General features: G+C 66.5%; 4 protein-coding genes across 4 annotated transcripts in view; 3 read left to right on the plus strand and 1 right to left on the minus strand.

The window, feature by feature from the left end:
* CHLRE_06g262400v5 (uncharacterized protein) overlaps positions 1-8,253 on the minus strand; it is a 14,436-nt gene extending 6,183 nt beyond the window's left edge. Inside the window, exons 1-16 of the mRNA XM_043062811.1 lie at positions 7,963-8,253; positions 7,832-7,899; positions 7,207-7,444; positions 6,794-6,884; positions 6,455-6,489; positions 6,102-6,209; positions 5,275-5,347; positions 4,958-5,047; positions 3,409-4,827; positions 3,046-3,199; positions 2,658-2,713; positions 2,137-2,416; positions 1,729-1,826; positions 1,179-1,329; positions 798-904; positions 56-436 (exon numbers count right to left, since the gene is read on the minus strand). Of these exons, the coding sequence (XP_042923517.1) occupies positions 56-436; positions 798-904; positions 1,179-1,329; positions 1,729-1,826; positions 2,137-2,416; positions 2,658-2,713; positions 3,046-3,199; positions 3,409-4,827; positions 4,958-5,047; positions 5,275-5,347; positions 6,102-6,209; positions 6,455-6,489; positions 6,794-6,884; positions 7,207-7,444; positions 7,832-7,899; positions 7,963-7,994 (3,381 nt within the window). The 5' untranslated portion in view covers positions 7,995-8,253. The remainder of the gene's footprint in view (positions 1-55; positions 437-797; positions 905-1,178; positions 1,330-1,728; positions 1,827-2,136; positions 2,417-2,657; positions 2,714-3,045; positions 3,200-3,408; positions 4,828-4,957; positions 5,048-5,274; positions 5,348-6,101; positions 6,210-6,454; positions 6,490-6,793; positions 6,885-7,206; positions 7,445-7,831; positions 7,900-7,962) is intronic.
* Positions 8,254-8,804: 551 nt separating this feature from the next.
* Positions 8,805-11,145, plus strand: CHLRE_06g262450v5 (uncharacterized protein). The gene is made up of 4 exons (XM_043062812.1): positions 8,805-8,946; positions 9,083-9,240; positions 9,590-9,784; positions 10,092-11,145. Exons 2-4 carry the CDS (start codon positions 9,085-9,087, stop codon positions 10,326-10,328), a joined length of 588 nt encoding a protein of 195 aa, XP_042923518.1. The 5' UTR covers positions 8,805-8,946; positions 9,083-9,084; the 3' UTR covers positions 10,329-11,145.
* A 48-nt stretch (positions 11,146-11,193) lies between these two features.
* On the plus strand, positions 11,194-16,165 carry CHLRE_06g262500v5 (uncharacterized protein). The gene has a single exon (XM_043062813.1). It carries the CDS (start codon positions 11,332-11,334, stop codon positions 15,025-15,027), a length of 3,696 nt encoding a protein of 1,231 aa, XP_042923519.1. The 5' UTR covers positions 11,194-11,331; the 3' UTR covers positions 15,028-16,165.
* Positions 16,166-16,213: 48 nt separating this feature from the next.
* On the plus strand, positions 16,214-20,545 carry CHLRE_06g262550v5 (uncharacterized protein). Its single transcript, XM_043062814.1, has one exon. The coding sequence runs from the start codon at positions 16,437-16,439 to the stop codon at positions 19,929-19,931; it is 3,495 nt and encodes a 1,164-aa protein (XP_042923520.1). The 5' UTR covers positions 16,214-16,436; the 3' UTR covers positions 19,932-20,545.
* Positions 20,546-20,569: the final 24 nt, after the last annotated feature.

Below are 20,569 nucleotides of genomic sequence, written 5' to 3' on the forward strand. Positions count from 1 at the left end.
GCGGCGTCAGCCCCAGCCGCGACGGGTTGGGCATCTGCTGCAACCCCGTGCCCGCCCCCAGGCCGCCGTGCACGCGGCCGCCGGCGGCGGCGGCCGCCGCCGCCGCCGCCGCCGCCGCGGCGGCGGCGCCATTCGCCGCGCCGATCGACGCCATGGTGCCTGCGGCGGTGCCGCCGATCGTGGCGCCGGCGGCGGGGGTGCTGGTGGACCCTGTGCCGCCGCGGTCGCTGCGCACGCGCGAGTCCCAGGCCGCCACCAGGCGCCGCGCGATGTTGGAGAAGAGCTTGGACAGCGCCAGCGGTGAGTCGGCGCTGATGACTCGGAAGGCGGAGCGGCTCATGCGCACCAGCTCCGAGTCGCGCACGCACAGGGCGGTGGTGTCGTGGTGGCCGCCCGTGATGGCCCACACCGCGCCCACCGCCTCGCCGCGGCCCACCTGCAGCGGCAGCAGCAGCAGCAGCAGCAGCAGCAGCAGCAGCAGCAGCAGCAGCAGCAGCAGCAGCAGCAGCAGCAGCAGCAGCAGCAGAAGGCGGCGGCACAGAGCCGTACAAACACATACACATACATATGTCGTGTCGGTGCACACAGGGTGCAAATGGGAGGAGGCGGGGCCACAGTCCCTTCCCGACCTGCCCCGCCTACCTCCCCGCCCCCGCCCGCCCCCGCCTCCGGCCCCGCCCCCGCCCCCGCCCCGCCCCCTCTGCCCCCGCCCCCTCTGCCCCCGCCCCCTCTGCCCCCGCCCGCTCTGCCCCCACCGCCCCTCCCCCGCCCCCCCCCCCCCGGCAGCTGCTGCCCACCTCCTCCTCCAGGTGCAGCTGGCGGGCGTGTGTGACGGGGTGGCTGGTCTCGTGCAACAGCCGCAGCCGCCCGCTGATCACCACATACAGGCACTCCGCAAAGTCGCCTGGGCGGAGGGGGTGGGAAGCTGGGCGTTGGCGCGGCCACACGGCGTTGGGATACAAAACTTGAACACACACAGACACAGACATGTTTTCCTTTTGCTCATTAACAGACACAGACAGACACAGACACACACGCCTAGCAACCCGCCCCGCACCCCGCACCCATCCTGCCGGTACGCCCCGCCCCGCCCTCCTTCCCCCCGCCCCCTGCCCCCCCCCGGCCGCCGCCCCGCCCCCTACACCCCGCCCCCCTGCCCCCTGCCCCCCGCTCCGCACCCTGCCGGTACGCCACGTCGCCGCTCTCCAGCCACACGCGGTTGAGGCCCAGGCTGATGAAGCGGCGGATGACGGGGCCCAGCGCGGCGGCGGCGGACAGCAGCAGCCGGATCAGCAGCGCGGGCCGGTCTGAGTGCAGCATCTCCAGCGTCTGTGGGGTGTGGGGCACGGGTGTGGGGTGCGGGTTACATTCATGATTAGTTAAATAAAGTGGTAGACGGTAGACCATCTTGGGGTGGGTGGAAGGGTTAGTGGGGATGCACAGGGGCACAAAGGGGGTCGGGAGGTGAGAGGTGGACGTGCAGGGTGAAGGGGGAGGTGGGAGAAGGGGGGCAGGCAGCTGAGGGCTAGCAGCTGTGGTGGCAGGGCACGGCAACTCACGTACACACACGCACACACACACATACACACACACACACACACACACACGCACACACACACACACACACACACACACACACACACACACACACAACGCTTGCGCTTTGCTTGCGCGCACACCTGGTGGTAAGGTGCCCATACACACCTGCCCGCGCACCCGCCCGCCCACCTGCCATGAGAAGGCCACCAGCCTGCACGGCTCCAGCGCCACCACCTTGCAGCGGGCGGCGGTGGAGGACAGGAAGGCGGCGCAGCTGATCAGGCTGCCTGCAGGGGTGGAGCGTGTGGGGGGGGGAAAGGAGGAGAGGAGAGGAGAGGCGGGTCAGAGGGCGGTTTGGGCAGAGCAGGCAGAGGTATGGTCCACGGCATGCCTGGCTCGCATGCCGACAGCACGCATCTCACGCGCGCATCCCACTCCCGCAACTGACGCGCATGTCGCACATGTGCTGCAGCATGACGACATGCCCGGCTACAACACCCAGCAGACCACACCCACCACCACACGACTGTTTCCTTACGGGATTGGTTCAAAGTTAACCCACCACCACACACCACCACCAGCTCCACCACCACCCACCTGGCGAGATGATGGCGCTCTCCTGCACCACCGACGCCTGCCCGCCTCCACCTCCACCTCCACCTCCTCCGCCGCCTCCCAGCCCTCCTCCGCCACCCATGCCGCCTCCTCCTCCTCCTCCCCCGCTCATTCCGCCTCCCCCCGCTCCTCCCGCGCCTCCTCCCCCCGGCCCCAGCCCCAGGCCGCAGCTGTCCACGTCCGCCACGCCGCCCAGCGGCCGCTCCGCCAGCAGGTGCCCGTCCAGCAGCAGGTAGAAGCAGCCGCTGGCCCAGTCCACGTCCTGCACAACAACAAACAACAGCAACCGACAACAGCAGCAGCAGCCGCAGCAGCGAGTTAAGTTGGATGGGGTTGCGGTGCGTTGCGGTGCGGTGAGATGCGGTGCGTTGCGGTGCGTTGCGATCCTAGGATATGACAGGAGATGATACATGGCAGCGGTGAGGGTGCGCGCGTGCCGTGGTACTGCGGGCCGGAAGTACCGCAGGACGGGGAGGCGGGCTGCGACACACACACACACGCACCTGCAGCAGGCCGCCCGCGGACAGCGGCAGCTGAGTGCCCACGCCGTTGCGCGGGTCTGCGGGGGAGGGAGGAATAGGGCAAGGCGCGTCAGGCCGGGGCGGCCGTAGTCCGTCCAGCATAAGCGACCGTGCCGGCCCGGTCCGCAGCTGCCAGCCCCGCACCAGCTCCACCACCAGCTTCACACCCCCTCCAGACCCCATTATCCCACGGTCCGCAGTACTGATTCCGGCACCGCCTGAGTGTTTCTAACGTACGCCGTACGGCCGTACCGTATCTCCCTTCCTCACCAAACCGTACCACCAAAACGTTCACATCACGTGTACACAACACGCGCTTCCCACCTCCCCTCCCCTCCCCTCCCCTCCCCTCCACCCCGCCCCTCCCCACCGCTGAGTGTGGCCCACATGTCGTGGTCGAAGGACGCCGCCAGCTCCTCCACGTCGATCACGTCCCAGCCCGTGGCCAGGCAGGCGCGCTGGCCCAGCACGAACGAGCGCCGCACCGACTGAGAGCGGCCCGGCAACAGCCGGCACACAGGGCCCTGGCGGCGGCGGGGGGAAGAAGGGTTATATTCATGAGTAGCTAAGGAGTGAAGGCGTAACCAGGAACAGTAGAATAGCAGGTGCGTTGGGACAGGGAGGCAGGAAGGCGGGTTTAAGGGGTGGCTGGAGGCGTGGTGGGAGGCGACTGGTCGACACGGCGAGTGATGCACAGAGGGGCGAGAGGCGCACAGCACACGAGGCGAGGTACCTGTGTACGTGCCGCGGGAATGGGCGACTCCGGGAAGGAGCGAGCCAGGCCCGGCCGCAGCGGCGGCAGAAGCCCCGACGACGCACGGCCAGGCGTCTCAGCGGCACCGGCGCCAGCCGTCCGGTGGTGAGAGGCACCCGCCGCAGAGCCCGTGCCGCCGCCGCCGCTGCCGCTGCCGCCAGCACTGCTGCCGGCGCCGCTTCCCGCGTCGGGGGCCGGCGGCGGCACGTTGGCAAGCAGCGCGGCTGCCGCCGTGGCGGCGGCGGTGCCGGCCTTGGCGCTGCCTGGCAGGGGCTCCTCCCGCAGGGGGCCGTGCGTGACGCCGCCGGAGCCACGCGACCGAGCCGCCGCCGACGCCGCCGCCGACGCAAGCAGCTCGTTGAAGGTGGGCGAGCTGCCTGCCGGCGCCGAGGCGCCGGCTGTAGCAGCAGCTGCAGGGGCGGCTGTAGCAGAGCCGGCCCGATTCGAGGCGGGCGCTGTGGTCACAGAGCCGCTGGACGCCTGGCCCAGGGAGTGAGCTGAGGAGAGCGGCGTGCCGACGGCGCCGCTGCCGGTTGTGGTGGCGCTGCTGCTGCCGGTCGCAGACGTGGCGGCGGCGGCGGCGGCGCTGCCCACGTGGTCTGTGGCGGTGCCGGCTGACGACGCCGCGGCTGCGGGTCCCCGGGCCGCAGCAGCAGAAGCGGCGGCGGAGGCGGCTGGCGCCGGGATGGGCAGCGGCTCTGCGCGTGCGGCTGCGCCGGGGTTGGCGGCGGAGGCGAAGGGGCTCTTTGAGGCGTGTGATGCAGGGGCCGGCAGGCCGCCAGAGGTGGATGCAGCTGCAGCTGCCCCCGCGCCGTCCTTCCCGCCGGCCGCGGCATCCTTGGCTGCGGGGGAGGCCGCGGCCGCCTTGGCAGCCGCAGCCGCCTTCTTCCGCCGGTTCTTGCTGCTCCCACTCCCGCTCCCGCTCCCACTGCCGCCTGCACCTGCTGCAGACGCCGGCGAAGCTGCGGGCTCCTGCTGCGGCTCCCGTCCTGCTTCTGCCGCCGCCAGCGCCACAGGCGCCAAGTCAGCAGCGGGCGCCGCAACCACGGCCTCGTCCAGACACATGCCCGTCAGCGACGCCGCCGCCGACGCCGCGGGCGGCCACGCCAGCCCCGCCTCCTCCTCCTCCGTCTGCGTGCCCTGCTCATGCCCAAACAGGTTCGACAGCGTGCGCACCAGCGGCTTCACAGGCGGAGCCGGCGGCGACGACGGCGCGTAGCCGCCGCCGCTGCCGCTGTCATAAGAGGTGCCGCTGGCGCCAACGCCGCCACCGCCTCGGGCGCCTGCGGCGGCGCTGCCGCTGCCTCCTGCCCCTCCCCGGCGCGGGGGGCGGTAGAGCTGCAGCTGCAGGAAGTCGGCCAGCACGAAGTGCGCCACACGCCACAGGCGGGCCAGGCCCTGAGCGCGGGAGGAAGAGGGGGCGGGAGGGAGCGACGGCGGGAGACCGAGGGAAAGGAGGGTGCCGGTTGGACGTTGCATGGTTGGTAGCCTTGCGTGGCATGTATGCCCCCCACCCACCCAAGTTCACCTGCTGCAGGTACAGCATGAGCGCGCGCGGGTGGCTGTGCACGAAGTCCATGAACAGAGCCCGCGGCACGTTGACCAGCAGGCAGCCGCTCTGCGCGGGTGCGGCGCGGCGTGTGTGTGCGTGTGGCGTGTGGGTTTCGAGGTGTGTGCAAGATAGAGAGTGTGTGTGACCGATTCAATCGCCAAGCCAGTCGCCTGCCCCTGCCCCACGCCCTGCCCCTGCTATGCCTGCATCCTTCCTGCCCCTCTCCTATACCCCTCCCCACCCCCTGCCGCCCCCCGCCTCTCCCCTATAATGTAACCCCCCCGCCCGCCCACCTCCAGCGCCATGCAGCTGACGGTGCGCACGGCGCCGTCCACCACATCCAGGTCGCCTACACTCTCGCCGCTCCTGAGGGAGTGGCGGCGGCAGCCGGGCGGGACAAGGAGGGCGGGTGTGGTGGTGGTGGTGGTGGTGGTGGTGGTGGTGGTGGTGGTGGTGGTGGTGGTGGTGGTGGTGGTGGATGTGGGGGTGGTGGCCGTTGTCGTGGTGGTGGTCTAGACGGTCGGGGGGATGGCCAATGCCGTGCGGCAGGGCGTGCGGCTGGCACCGGGCCGACGTGTACCCCGCCTTGCCACACACCAAAACGCCACGACCCTCTCCTCCCGCCCTCCAGCGCACAACGCTAAGGCCCTCGCCCTGCCCCCGGCCCGCCCTCGCCCCGCCCTGCCTCGCCCCACCTGGGTCTCGATCTACTCCAACTTGACTTCAACTACCCCCCCCCCTTTAATCAATCATGAATGTAACCCCCCCCCCCACACACACACACACACACACACACACACAACAACAACAACAACAACAACAACAACAACAACAACAACAACAACAACAACAACAACAACAACAACAACAACAACAACAACAACAACAACAACAACAACAACAACAACAACAACAACAACAACAACAACAACAACAACAACAACAACAACAACAACAACAACAACAACAACAACAACAACAACAACAACAACAACAACAACAACAACAACAACAACAACAACAACCAAACCCCACACCGCATCCCCTCCCTCAGCCCCGCTCCACCAGCCCCGCTCCCTTAGCCCCCTCCCTCAACCCCTTCCCCCCCAAACACACGCACCTGAGCGTGTTTGCGTGTATGGGCGGCATGTTGTGCCCCGGCTCCTCCAGGAACACGCCCAGTGTGCCGTGCAGCACGATGTAGATGCCGCTGTCGGAGGGGTCGCCGCTGGAGAGCCGGGGGTGGAGGGGACGTGTGGGGATTGGGGGGGCGGTGGAAGGGGGCTGTCAGCAGGCAGGAGGCGGGCGTGTCATGGGCGTGGCTGGTGTGGGCGCCGCGGACTGTCGGTCAGGACGGCTGGACGCTGATTGAGCCCCGAGCCTACCAGTCCTTGTGTCTTTGCAGTCCTATCGAACATGGTATCGGGAAGTGAGCCCCTCCAGCACCCCAGCCCCGCGCCCCCCAGCCCCCACCTGCGGAACAGCACCTCATGCGGCGCCAGCGACACCTGCGGCACGGCCGTGTCAGGACGTGCACACATGCAGCGGGCGGGACAGCGCCGAGGTGCGCAGCTCAGCAACAGAGCCCACCAAGAAAGCTCAGCAACCACACGGCACGCACACAAATGCACATACATCTCCTTGCCCAGCCAGCAAGCCCGCACACACACACACACACACACACACAAACACACACGCACACACACACACGGGCTTCCGTTTCGTTTTTTAACACGCACACACACACACACACGGCGCCACACTCATTCACACACACACACACACACGCACACACACACCACAAGCGCACACCTTCTTGGTGGCTCTGAACAGCTCCTGCGCCTCCTCCACGTCCAGGCAGGCAAAGAACTTGGTGGACTGGAAGAAGTTGGGTGTGTCGGCGCTGGAGGGGGGGAGGGCAGGCGGGGAGGGGGGGTTCTAGGCACCACCCCAAACCAAACCGAACCCGATGCAAAAGAGTGTGGAGGAGGGCGTGGCGTATGCTTGGGAGGAGGGGAGGGGAGGGTGCGTGGTTGGGTGAATGGCTTGGGGGAAGAGCAGGCAGCGCAGTGCACGTCGACAGTTTGACACGGTCCAGTGGCGCCGGCAGGCAGGCAGGCAGGCAGGCACACCGCGTGCCGCATGGCGGGCTTGCAACACGCGGCTATTCCTGGTGCTGATACTGCTGCGGCCCCGCCGCTCCACTACCGACACCGGTACCGTACCTGGCGAACAGGTGCGCGGTGGCGGCGGCGGCCGCGGCGGCGCCCGTGAGCGGGTCTCCCTCGCCGCCGCCCGCCGCGCCGCCGTTCTCCAGCAGCTCGCCGTCGCGTTCCTGCCGCTGCTGCGACGCCAGCAGCTCCGCGGTGGTGATGTTGCCGCCCTCATCGTGCGACAGGCGCGGGCCGCACAGGCCGTTGATGTCCAACACGCTTTGCGAGGAGGGAAAGCCCTCATCGGCGGCTGCGGGGGGAAGGAGAGAGGATAGAGGGTTGCGGATAGCAGGCGCGAGTGTGCGTGTGCAGGAGGGTAGTTCCAGTCGGTCCGGACCAACCCAAGAGCAAGAGTGGGGAGAAGAAGGGTAGGGGGAAGGGAAGGCAGGGCTGACTAGATGTGGATTGGGGTCTAGGCACTGGAGGCGGGGCCAGCGTCCAAGACAGCAACCGTCACCTGTGCGTCAACGCTTGACGCGGCGCGGACGCACAACGGTGCAAGCCCTTTTCGAATTGATAGCTCGGGTGCTCTCAGCCACAAGCCTGCAACTGCCCGCGTCTCGCCCATGCGCTCGTCACGTCCCAGCTGCTTGCCGTCGCCGACCGCATGCCACGGCACGAGGACGCCCCTTTTCACCTTCCTGGGAGAAGAATTGAAGGCCACCATGGTCCTCAAGCCAAGCTGCAATTGCAGCTGTTATGCCCCTGCAAAGCGGCCATGTTGGGCACTCAGCACACGACCGCGGCTGTCGGAAGCAATGCACGAACCGACGCTTGCAGCTCAGCCCAGCCCGGTCCATAATTACCGATACCTTCGAACGGACTTCCATGTCCTCGACACGCTGCCGTTGTATTTTTCAAGGGCATAACATAGACCGACAATTCCCGCGGCTGCTGCAAAGTTCCGCTTAAAGTTGTCCTGTTTGCGTCTATCAAAGCTTGGAATCTCAATCTGGTCTATGATGTCCATTTGTTTCCAGTTGAAAGGGCTCGCCCACGAAACCCTTGCTGAGCAAGCCTCACGGAGGCGCGTGACAGACGTAACTTGACATGGCTATGACCATCGTCCTCCATTTGCTGCAGTACGAAGTTGAAGTCGAGAGTGTACACATAAGGTCGAACAAAAAAGCCCCGGTGGTACGACGCCACGCCTGTGGTGGCGCCAAGTGGCGCCGGACCCACGTGAGCACCCAGGTGCACGGCGCGCAGTAGCCTTGTACTTTTGCCAGGTTGCATTGTCCGAACTGGAACTCGGGCCAGCAGTGCTGGTACGTCATGGCGACATGCAGGTGAGCTGTTGGGCTGTTAGGCGGTGCTGCGCTGAGCGGCTGAGACTGCTCCTGACTTCTCGCCCATCAGCGGTGGCCCCAAGGGTGGCCCTACGTGGCACACTGGCCTGCACCGCCATACAGTCATCCAAAAGCACTGCCCACTACAGAGAGTAGCAGTATTTCCGGGTGCCCATCCGGGCCCCTGAGCTGCCGTTGAACGGCCCAGCAGACTGCAACCAGCACGCTGCATGAGTGCATGCCGGCAGTTGATTCCATACGTGGTAAGACGACTGGTAGTTCTTTCAACTCTTTTGCACAAAACATAATACATGTAAGATGGCAGAAGAAGGCCTCACGAGTACAGACTGGCTCGCGTTCGCGCAGACGGCTATCGTGGCCGCGATTGTGCTGGTTATCGGGCTTTTCGCCGGGCGCTCTGGGAGATTCCCAAGGCATGTGACTAGAAAGGTGTTGCACATCGGTAGGTGGCAGTGCTGGGGTCGCCGAATTGTGTGCTGGCCGGTCTCCCGTGCCCTCGCGCCTCGTTACTCGCGCGAATTTACGCACACGCTGATGGCCCTCCCCTGCTTCTTCTGTGATGTCCCCGCTACTTGCAGGCATGGGCGGCACCTATGTGCTGCACTGGGCCCTGTTCACACAAGGCTCGCTGCAGGCGCGGGTGCTGTGCGCCCTGGTGCCCTTCACAGCAACGTTGGTGTTTGCCCTGGTGGGACTGGGCCTGGTGCCCCTCGATGTGCTGGTCAAGACCGCGACGGTGAGTCTCCTCGCAATGCAGGCATGCTGGTGCGGATGATGGAAATCGTGACTGACTGGTGTCCGAGCACGCGGTGTGTGCCCTGCCCAGCAAGGCAGCGCAGAGGGTCGGCAGCAACTGTCCAGCACTGTGCCTGATTGCCTTCACACACACAAACACACACGCACGCACCTGTGCCGTCGGGGAATGGACAGGGACGGACAGGGGTCCGGCGGGGAGGAGAGTAGCCATCCATAAAGGGCGGGGAGGGGCCACATGCACGCGCAACCCCACACGCACGCACCTTATGCCACCAAGACACATCCCTCTCCCTCGTCAACTCGCGCTTTACATACCACGCTGTGCGCAGCGCTCCGGCCGTCGCGAGGAGCTGCTGAGCGGGCCGCTGCTGTACGGGCTGGTTCACTCGCTGCTGACGGTGGTGTTCTTCACGGCCTCGCCCGCGGGCGCCATCGCGGTGGCCGTGCTGTGCTGGGGCGACGGCGCCGCGGAGCTGGCGGGGCGGAGCTACGGCGTGGCACGGCTGCCACACAGCCCCGGCAAGGCAGGTGGCGTGCGTGGGGTGATGCAGGGCGTGGGTGGGCGGGTGGCGGGGCGTGATGGGTGCCGGATTTTTGAGAGGCGGGTGTGAGCCGTCCGCTAGGATGAGCCCTCCCGCCAGCCCACTCTTGCTGCTGTTCCGGTCATCAGCTTGACCTTCGATGACGCAAGCTCCGTGCAGCCCACGCAAAGCGATAGGCTACAGTTGTTATACTCCTTGGCCCGGCATCAGCACCCGCCGGTTTTAAACATAGCTTCACGGTGTGCGATGCCCCTCCCGCCGCCGCCCATCTCCCCACCCCCCTCGGCAGACCTGGGCAGGAAGTGCTGCGTGCCTGGTGGCAGGGTTCGTGTTCTCCCTCGCCTACGCCTCGCTCTTCCGCCACCTCGCCACCTTTGACCGCCCCGTCAGCGTCCGCGAGTTGGCTGTTGGCTGCGGGCTGTGTGCGGCCGCGGGGACGCTGGCGGAGTCATTGCCGCTTGAAGGGGACAACCTGTGGGTGCCGCTCGCGACTGTGGTGACCAGCGTATGGTGGTTCGGGTTCTAAGGTGGTCGAACATGGTGCATGCGCTGAAGGAACCCCGGGGAAAGCTGAGATAGCCCAAGCCCAGGCCACAGTGCATACACAAACAGCAGTTAGACGAGCCGCCGGCGCAGGGTTCTGAGGTGGGCGTGTAGGTGATGTAGGAGGCTGGGCGCTCGTGGGGCTGTTATGTGCTTGCTATGCGAGGGCGCTCCAGTGCATACAGTCTATGCAGCGGTAGCTTGATGTGTCGTTGTGCGATGTGGGGTGTGCAGCTACCTTGAGGCGTGGGCGTCTGGGCGTGTAGGTACCGTGTGTGGGAGCCACCGGCAGATAGCCTGCACCCGCTGGTTGGCGCCACATGTTCGTACAGCGCTGAGCGGCTTAGGCATGGCGAAACGCATGTGTAAGTTGGACGCTTGATGCATCCATTGGGTGCTGGGAGGTGGTCGACAAGCAGGGGCGTGTTCAGTCCATTCTGTTACGCGGCCGTTTCATGGCATGAGCGAGTGACTGATAAAGTGCTGGAGTGACTGTACCGAGGCGTCGCTGGCTTGCTTGTAGGCAGGCAGTTACGCTGACGCGCATTCCGCACATTGATTGATCGTTAGGGTTCCACTTGCCGTTGCTCGTGGAGTTGTTTGATGACCACCATTGACAGTTGCCAGTATGCGGTGCGGGGTGTCGTACGGAAGCCGTCAGCAGGAGTAGAAGGGAGGGAGGGAGGGAGGGGGCCGGGCGGATGACAGCACGGAACTAGCCGTGTGGAGTGGGTCCAAAGGGGCATAGGCTAGGGCAGTGGCCATGGGCAGTGGCCGAGCTGTGGCACCCATTTCATCTGCGGCATGATTTGAACTTGCCCGGCTACGACTGCAACTTTTGGCCGCATCCTAAGCTAATGAAAACCAACGTTGCCGCAAGCCACCGAGTTCCCTTTTTCGACTTCCAGCTTTTCGAGTTCGAGTGCCTGCACATTGCTTGATCCCCAGTTTGCCAGTGCCTGCACGTTGCCTGATTCGGAACCGACATGCGTAGAGGCAGAGCTGGAGCTGGGGCTGGCGCTGCGGGGGGCCGGCAGAAGAGCGCTGTCGAGCGGGACCTGTCGACCGCGCTGTCATCGCTCAGGGCTGGCCAGGGCCTGCAAAGGCACCTCGTCGACAGGCTCGGATCCTGTCGCGATGAAATGCTTAACATGGAGCAATCGCCCGAAAACAACGCGGCCGCGCTCGCTGTGCTAGGCTGGGCGGCACGCGAGGCAACGCGCGTGGCCCAGACGCAACAGGAGCCGCAGCAACGCGGGGGGCCGCGCTCCGGGGCATCAGAGGAGGAGCTTTCGCGGCTGCTGCAGCTGGTGTCGTCAGCCCTGACGCCGATGGCTTGGCTAACTGACGCAAAATCCAGCCCGGAGCTGGGGCAGGCCGTGGCGCGCACACAGCTGCCGCAGGCGTTGGCGAGTCTGCTCCTGGCCCTGTTCCCGCCCGGCTTCAGGTGCTGCAGCGGTTCCGATGGAGCCAGCCACAGCAGCCGCGGCAGTAGCAGCAGTGGCAGCGGTGGCAGCGGTGGCAGTAGCAGCGGTAGCGCGGGTGTCGGCAGCGGCGGCCTAAGGACGCGGCTGGACCTGCTCATGTGTGTAGCGTCGGTGACCTCCGGCATGTGGTCAGCGGGGGCACATCGCGTACCCGAGCTGGTGGCCTGCCTCCAGGAGACCCATCTGCTGGAGCGCGTAGCAGCTGCCCTGCTGCAGGCTCAGGGGGCGGAGTGCGGCCAGCAGCAGCAACAGCAGCAGCAGCAGCAGCGCAGTGGTGGCGCAGGCGCCAGGCCCTCGACTGGCAGCCACCGCAGCGGCGGCAACGGCAGCAGCTGCTACGTGGCTTGGCTCCGGAGCGCCAAAGAAGCCAAGCGGCTCTGGCTCACGTCACAAGATATGACAAAGCAGGTGGTCACTGTGACTGCGCCCGCTATCCCGCCTCGAATCTGGGTTATGCCGGGAAACGTGCAAGCCATCGCCGGGGACCTTCCGCAGTGCCGCGAGGCGCTGTCGGCTCCGGCCGTACAGCTGTGGCTGGGGCGGACGCTGGTGGCAGAGACCAACAGATGCCTGGCAGAGGCGGACGAGGGGGAGGAGGAGGGGGAGGAGGAGGCAGCACAGGCGGCCGGCGGCTCAGCGGCGGACAGCTCTGGAGTGGCGGCGGTGCTGACCAGGGACGTACAGCAGCAGCAACGGTGGTTCGGGCTCCCAGAGTCCCTACGCCCCGGCGGTCTGCCGCTGCCAAGGGAACGCAGGAACACGGCTGACCTGTTGATGGATGTCGTGGAGTCAATTGGGGTGGTATGGGGCTTCACGGTGTCAGGGCCGCGCCTGCCGCGCCTGGGGCAGCAACCGCCACAGATATTCTTTGAAAGGCATCCTGCTGGCGAGGCAATGCGCAAGGTGATAGGCGGCGTCGGCACACCTGCAGAGGCGGCTGCGGTGGCGGCGGCGGAGGCCCAGCTGCCGCCGCTGCACCCGCCGTCGTATACGGCCGTGCAGGTGTACGAGATGACTCATGCGGCCCTGACGGCGGCGCTGGACCACGCGCCCGCAGAGGCCGTGTGCCTTCACGCGCCATCGCTGCTTGCGCGCTTGGTGATGGAGCTGCCGCCGCGTCAGGCGGCGGCGCGTCTGCCGGGCCTGTGGCGCACGCTGTCACATGTGCTGCCGCGTCTGGCGTGCGGTGGCACTGGCGACCGCGAAGCAACCTTTGGCATGATGTGCCAAGGTCCCTTCTGGGAGCCTGGGGCAATATGTCGGTCGGAGTGTACACGCCTATACAGCTACTACCTTTGCATGCTTCTGCAGCTGAAGCTGCAGCTGCCGTCAGCAGGGTCGGGGGCTTTAGCGGACTCAGGCGCGGGACCGGCGGCGGATGCCGCCACTGCAGTCGGAGGGCCGGGGCCGGGGCCGGACTTCAGCCTGCGCTGCGCGCTGGGCGGTGGTCTGCTTCCCGCCATTGAGGCCCTGCTGCGGCGGCTGTGCAGGACTGCCGCACAGGCGACGGCGGGGCCCAGCGAGGCAGCAGGCTTTATGGATGCAGCACAGCAAGCGTCTTACACGGTGCACATTCTGCTGCGCTGCTCTGGCGTGTGGCCGGCTATGCTGGCGCACGGGCCGCCGCAGCAGGCGGCGTCGCTGGTGCGCACCATGGGCAAGGCGCTGGCGGCAGTCGGCGACACGTGCGCTGCGCTGCAGCAGCGGCCGCAGCTGCTGGGGGCGGCGACGAAGATGGTGCGTTCAGCGGGGGGCTATGAAATGGGGCAGGGCGACTTCTTTTCCGCGCTAGCCGCGCTGCTGGAGCAGGCGTCTGTCATGCTGGACCAAGGGATGGTCCTCCATGGCCTCCGGGGCCTGGACGCGGCTGTGGCAGCAGCTGTGGCTGACCAGTATCGACAGGCGCGAAACATGCCAGTCAATGACTCAAGCCCGCTGGACCCGTTCACGCTGGACATCGACTGGGTCGCAGCCGTGGGCGGCTGCCCCTCCGCTGACACCGCTGCGGCACGTCAGCAGCGGGCACTGGCGGGCTGGGCGTTGCGGCAGTGGATGCCGGAGCTGTTGCGACAGGCGGAAAGCGACGGCCCCGCAGCCGTAAACCGTGTGTACGCAGTCAGCCATGCGCAGGACATGGCTATCAGGGCCCTATGGCCGGTGATGCGTGAGCACCTGCTAGCGAGTGGCAGGACGGCCGCAGCATCAGCCACCGCCTCCTGCCCGGCCGACGCCGCGGCGAACGCAGCGGGCTGGCGGCACTTCCTGCTGAACGGGCTGGACGCTTTGGGCTGGACGGAGCGATTGCTGGCAAAGACGGCAAACGCCCCGCCAACGGCGGACGACATGCATGAATGGAGCTGGTGGATGCTGCTGGGGCTGTCGCTCCTAGCCCTCAGCGAGGTGCCTGGTGGGCTGGAGGTGTGCGATGCCGCGGCCAGCGCGGGGGGCTGCAAAGCAGCCGCGGGCAGCAGCAGCAGCAGCAGCAGCACTGTAGCAGCGACGCCGGGGCAGCTGCATGCAGGAGGGGCGGCTGGGGTCGGCAGCACCAGCAGGCGGCAGGAGCGGCGGCAGCAGCAGCAGCGCATGCTGCAGCACCTGCGTCAGATGTCACGTCATATGGAAGGGGGCTGGGCCGCCGCGACTATTGGCAGTGTGGAGCTGTCGCTGCAAGCGGTGTGGGAGCAGGCGGAGGCAGTAGGGCTTCACCCCAGCGACTCGGCGGCGGCTGGCGGCGGTGCGGCATTGGCTGCCGCGCCCGCTGCCACTGCTGTGAACCCGCCGCCGCCAGCCTACAAGGTGCCGGAGCGGCTGCTTACGGGCCTGGCAGCTGGGAGCAGTGGGATTGTGACGCTGTGGGGCGGCGTGCCCTTGGTGCCGGGTGCGGAGCAGATGGCGGCGTTGCTGGGCGAGGCGGGCCTGGTGCTGTGCGGCAACCCCGCCTGCAGCAGTCTGGAGGGCGACAGCGAGGCAGGTCTCATGGCGGCGGGAGCTGCGGCGGGGCAGCAGCGGGGCGGCCGGGGCGAGGCCGCCGGCGGGGGCGGACGCATCAAGACGTGCTCCCGCTGCCGCGCGGTGCGGTACTGCTGCGGTGCGTGCCAGCTGCAGCACTGGACCACGGGCGGGCACAAGGAGGCGTGTGCCGGGGCTGCTGGGGGCAGTGGCGGGGCGGGCGGTGGTAGCAAGGCCGGCAGGTGAAGGGTTGCATGGGCTTACGGCTTCTAGGACCTTGCATGAATGAACAGACATATGCGTTGATGCGTATGGCGATAAGTCGATACGGTGTTATCGTGCTGCATTGCATTTGTTGCTGTATAAATGGATGCGGTGAAGCAGGATAGGCACCGCGCAGCCGTGGCAGCGGATGGACGTGTCAGCAATGTGCATGTGTGGGTGTCGTATTGACGGGCGCGTGTTGATAGGGCGCCTAGCTGGTGCTCCTGCAAGATTTCGGGCGAGGCCTAGGCCTTCTGTGAGTATGTATGCGCGTTGGACAGCGCAGCGAGTTGATGGCGGGTACAGTACTGTACCGGCACTACGGCCCGCTTCAGACGGCGCGTGCGGTTGGCTGTGGGACAGGCTTGTAGGTACCGTGTATGGGAGCCACCGCCAGATAGCCTGCACCCGCTGATTGGCGCCACAAATTTGTACAGCGCTGAGCGGCTTAGGCATGGCGAAACGCATGTGTATGTTGGACCCTTGGTGCAACCATTGGGTGCCGGGAGGTGGTCGACAAGCGGTGGCGAGTTCAGTCCATTCTGTTACGCGGCCGATTGTATCAGTACCAGATTGGTGCCGTTATGCAGTACAAGCTGATTGGGGCAGCACCGGATTGGTGTGATGGGACAGGGTAAGGAGCAGGTTGGCGACTTGGCGTAGTCTCGTAGTGTGCAACGTATTCCCAGACGACCCAGCATGCAGCAATCAAGTTGCGATTTCAACGCTTGTGCGCGTGACTGATAAAGTTCTGGAGTGACTGTACGAGGCGTCGCTTGCTTGCTTGTAGGCGGGTAGTTACGCTGACGCACATTGATTGATCGTTAGGGTTCCACTTGCCGTTGCTCGTGGAGTTGTTTGATGACCACCATTGACAGTTGCCAGTATGCGGTGCGGGGTGTCGTACGGAAGCCGTCAGCAGGAGTAGAAGGGAGGGAGGGAGGGAGGGGGCCGGGCGGATGACAGCACGGAACTAGCCGTGTGGAGTGGGTCCAAAGGGGCAAAGGCTGGGGCAGTGGCCATGGGCAGTGGCCGAGCTGTGGCACCCATTGCATCTGCGGCATGAATGCATGATTTAAACTTGCCCGGCTATGACTGCAGCTTTTGGCCGCATCCTAAGCTAATGAAAAGCAACGTTGCTGCAAGCCGCCGAGTTCCCTATATCATTTTCCAGCTTTTGAGTGCCTGATCTTGCTTGATCCCCAGTTTGCCAGTTCCTGCACGTTGCCTGATTCGCAACCGACATGCGTAGAGGCAGAGCTGCGGGGGGCCGGCAGAAGAGCGCTGTCGAACGGGACCTGTCGACCGCGCTGTCATCGCTCAGGGCTGGCCAGGGCCTGCAAAGGCACCTCGTCGACAGGCTCGGATCTTGTCGCGATGAAATGCGTAACATGGAGCAATCGCCCGAAAACAACGCGGCCGTGCTCGCTGTGCTAGGCTGGGCGGCACGCGAGGCAACGCGCGTGGCCCAGACGCAACAGGAGCCGCAGCAACGCCGGGGGCCGCGCTCCGGGGCGTCAGAGGAGGAGCTTTCGCGGCTGCTGCAGCTGGTGTCGTCAGCCCTGACGCCGTTAGCTTGGCTGACTGACACGAAATCCAGCCCAGAGCTGGGGCAGGCCGTGGCGCGCACACAGCTGCCGCAGGCGTTGGCGAGTCTGCTCCTGGCCCTGTTCCCGCCCGGCTTCAGGTGCTGCGGCGGTTCCGGCGGAGCCAGCCGCGGCAGTAGCAGCAGTGGCAGCAACAGTGGCAGCGGTGGCAGTGGCAGCACGGGTGTCGGCAGCGGCGGCCTAAGGACGCGGCTGGACCTGCTCGCGTGTGTAACGACGGTGACCTCATGCCTGTGGGAATTGAGGGCACATCGCGTACCCGAGCTGGTGACCTGCCTTCGGGAGAGCCAGCTGCTAGAGCGCGTAGCAGCTGCCCTGCTGCGGGCGCAGGCGGCGGAGTGCGGCCAACAGCAACCGCGCAGTGGTGGCGCAGGCGCCGGGCCGTCGACTGCTGGCAGCCACCGCAGCGGCGGCAACGGCAGCAGCTGCTACGTGGCTTGGCTCCGGAGCGCCAAACAAGCCAAGCGGCTCTGGCCCGTGTTACGAGTGATGACAAAGCATGTGGTCACTGGGACTGCGCCCACCGTCCCGCCTCGAATCTGGGTTATGCCGGGAAACGTGCAAGACATCGCCGGGGACCTTCCGCAGTGCCGCGAGGCGCTGTCGGCTCCGGCCGTGCAGCTGTGGCTGGGGCGGACCCTGGTGGCAGAGACCAACAGATGCCTGGCAGAGGCGGAGGAGGGGGAGGAGGAGGGGGAGGAGGTGGCAGCACAGGCGGCCGGCGGCTCAGCGGCGGACAGCTCGGGAGCGGCGGCGGTGCTGACCAGGGACGTACAGCAGCAGCAACGGTGGTTCGGGCTCCCAGAGTCCCTACGCCCCGGCGGTCTGCCGCTGCCAAGGGAACGCAGGAACACGGCTGACCTGTTGATGGATGTCGTGGAGTCAGTCGGGGTGGTGTGGGACTTCACGGTGTCAGGGCCGCGCCTGCCGCGCCTGGGGCAGCAACCGCCACAGATATTCTTTGAAGGGCATCCTGCTGGCGAGGCAATGCGCAAGGTGATAGGCGGCGTCGGCACACCTGCGGAGGCGGCTGCGGTGGCGGCGGCAGAGGCCCAGCTGCCGCCGCTGCACCCGCCGTCGTACACGGCCGTGCAGGTGTACGAGATGACTCATGCGGCCCTGACGGTGGCGCTGGACCACGCGCCCGCAGAGGCCGTGTGCCTCCACCCGCCGTCGCTGCTCGCGCGCTTGGTGATGGAGCTGCCGCCGCGTCAGGCGGCGGCGCGTCTGCCGGGCCTGTGGTGCACGCTGTCACGTGTGCTGCCGCGTCTGGCGTGCGGTGGCACTGGCGCACCCAGCATGGCCTTTGGCAAGATGTCTCAAGGTACCTTCTGGGAGCGTGCGGCAGTGTGTCGATCGGAGGTTACACGCCTATACAGCTACTACCTCAGCATGCTTCTGCAGCTGAAGCTGCAGATGCCGTTAGCAGGGCCGAGGGCTTTAGCAGCCTCAGGCGCGGGACCGGCGGCGGATGCAGCCACTGCAGTCGGAGGGCCGGGGCCGGGGCCGGACTTCAGCCTGCGCTGCGCGCTGGGCGGTGGTCTGCTTCCCGCCATTGAGGCCCTGCTGCGGCGGCTTTGCAGGACTACTGCCGCACAGGCGACGGCGGGGCCCAGCGAGGCAGCAGGCTTTATGGATGCAGCACAGCAAGCGTCTTACACGGTGCACATTCTGCTGCGCTGCTCTGGCGTGTGGCCGGCTGTGCTGGCGCACGGGCCGCCGCAGCAGGTGGCGTCGCTGGTGCGCACCATGGGCAAGGCGCTGGCGGCAGTCGGCGACACGTACGCTGCGCTGCAGCAGCGGCCGCAGCTGCTGGGGGCGGCGACGAAGATGGTGCGTTCAGCGGGGGGCTATGAAATGGGGCAGGGTAACTTCTTTTCCGCGCTAGCCGCGCTGCTGGAGCAGGCGTCTGTCATGCTGGACCAAGGGATGGTCTTCCATGGCCTCCGGGGCCTGGACGCTGTGGCAGCAGCTGTGGCTGACCAGCATCGACAGGCTCGAAACATGCCCATCAATAACACTATGGGAACGGAACCGATGACGCTGGAGATCGACTGGGTCGCAGCCGTGGGCGGCTGCCCCTCCGCCGACACGGCTGCGGCGCGTCAGCAGCAGGCACTGGCGGGCTGGGCGTTGCGGCAGTGGATGCCGCAGATGTTGCGACAGGTGGAAAGCGACGGCCCCGCAGCCGTCAACCGTGTGTACGCAGTCAGCCACATGCACGACATGGCTATCAGGGGTCTGTGGCTGGTGATGCATGAGCACCTGCTAGCGAGCGGCAGGACGGCCGCAGCATCAGCCACCGCCCCCTGCCCGGCCGACGCCGCGGCGAACGCAGCGGGCTGGCGGCACTTCCTGCTGGGCGACCTTAACGCTTTGGGCTGGACGGAGCGATTGCTGGCAAAGGCGGCAAACGCCCCGCCGACGGCGGACGACATGCATGAATGGAGCTGGTGGATGCTGCTGGGGCTGTCGCTCCTAGCCGTCAGCGAGCTGCCTGGTGGGCCGGAGGCGTGCGATGCCGCGGCCAGCGCGAGGGGCTGCAAAGTAGCCGCGGGCAGCAGCAGCAGCAGCGCTGTAGCAGCGACGTCGGGGCAGCTGCAGGCAGGAGGGTCGGCTGGGGTCGGCAGCACCAGCAGGCGGCAGCGACGGCGGCAGCAGCAGCAGCACATGCTGCAGCACCTGCGTCGGATGTCACGTCACATGGACGGGGGCTGGGCCGTGACTATTGGCAGTGTGGAGCTGTCGCTGCAAGCGGTGTGGGAGCAGGCGGAGGCAGTAGGGCTTCACCCCAGCGACTTGGCGGCGGCTGGCAGCGCTGCAGCATTGGCTGCCGCGCCCGCTGCCAATGCTGTGGACCCACCGCCGCCAGTCTACAAGGTGCCGGAGCGGCTGCTTACGGACGTGGCAGCTGTGGGCAACCGGTTTGTGCTGCTGTGGGGCGGCGTGCCCTTGGTGCCGGGTGCGGAGCAGATGGCGGCGTTGCTGGGCGAGGCGGGCCTGGTGCTGTGCGGCAACCCCGCCTGCAGCAGTCTGGAGGGCGACAGCGAGGCAGGGCTCATGGCGGCGGGGGCTGCGGCGGGGCAGCAGCGGGGCGGCCGGGGCGAGGCCGCCGGCGGGGGCGGACGCATCAAGACGTGCTCCCGCTGCCGCGCGGTGCGGTACTGCTGCGGTGCGTGCCAGCTGCAGCACTGGACCACGGGCGGGCACAAGGAGGCGTGTGCCGGGGCTGCTGGGGGCAGTGGCGGGGCGGGCGGTGGTAGGACGGCCGGCAGGTGAAGGGTTGCATGGGCTTACGGCTTCTAGGCCCTTGCATGAATGAAAAGACATGTGCGTGGATGTGTATGGCGAGCAGTCGATACGGTGTTATCGTGCTGCATTGCATTTGTTGCTGATTGGTGGATGCGGTGAAGCAGGATAGAGGCACCGCCCAGCCGTGGCAGCAAATGAAGATGCGGTATCTGTTATGTGCATGTGGGTGGCATGTCGCCGTTCGCGTGTTGATGCGGCGCCTAGCTCGTGCTCCTGCAAGAGTTCGGGCGACGTTTAGGCCTCGTTGGACTTGTGTGCGCGTTATGCAGCTGAGTGAGTGGATGGCGGTTGCAGTACTTTGCATGCACTACGGCCCGCTTCAGACGGCGCGTGCGGTTGGCCCTGCGACAGACTTGCGTTGCGTTCCGCTTGGATCGGGACTGGGGCTTGCGTGGCAGAAGCCTAACATTGCGTTGTGTAATGTAGAGCGGGACTAATGCGTGCGATACACTATATTACAGGGAAGGAGGGAAGGAGTTGCGTCCGGCCGCCGGGTCTGCAGTGGCGCGGCTCCTGCTCATCCGGGAAGCCATTACTGCGGCTTGACAAGGCAACCGATGGCTTAACGCGTCTCAGACTCACAGTCCTCACTCAGCCGGGAAGGC

The sequence above is a fragment of the Chlamydomonas reinhardtii genome, chromosome 6 (genome assembly GCF_000002595.2).
Source record: "Chlamydomonas reinhardtii strain CC-503 cw92 mt+ chromosome 6, whole genome shotgun sequence".
In the NCBI taxonomy this organism is placed as follows: Eukaryota; Viridiplantae; Chlorophyta; class Chlorophyceae; order Chlamydomonadales; family Chlamydomonadaceae; genus Chlamydomonas; species Chlamydomonas reinhardtii.

Bases quoted from the DNA above. Each gene is read 5' to 3' on its own strand.
- CHLRE_06g262550v5 (XM_043062814.1), top strand. From the start codon at position 16,437: ATGGAGCAATCGCCCGAAAACAACGCGGCCGTGCTCGCTGTGCTAGGC.
- CHLRE_06g262450v5 (XM_043062812.1), top strand. From the start codon at position 9,085: ATGGGCGGCACCTATGTGCTGCACTGGGCCCTGTTCACACAAGGCTCG. The intron at 9,241-9,589 runs GTGAGTCTCCTC...CGCTGTGCGCAG, and splicing joins TGCTGGTCAAGACCGCGACG to CGCTCCGGCCGTCGCGAGGA. The intron at 9,785-10,091 runs GCAGGTGGCGTG...CCCCCTCGGCAG, and splicing joins TGCCACACAGCCCCGGCAAG to ACCTGGGCAGGAAGTGCTGC.
- CHLRE_06g262500v5 (XM_043062813.1), top strand. From the start codon at position 11,332: ATGCGTAGAGGCAGAGCTGGAGCTGGGGCTGGCGCTGCGGGGGGCCGG.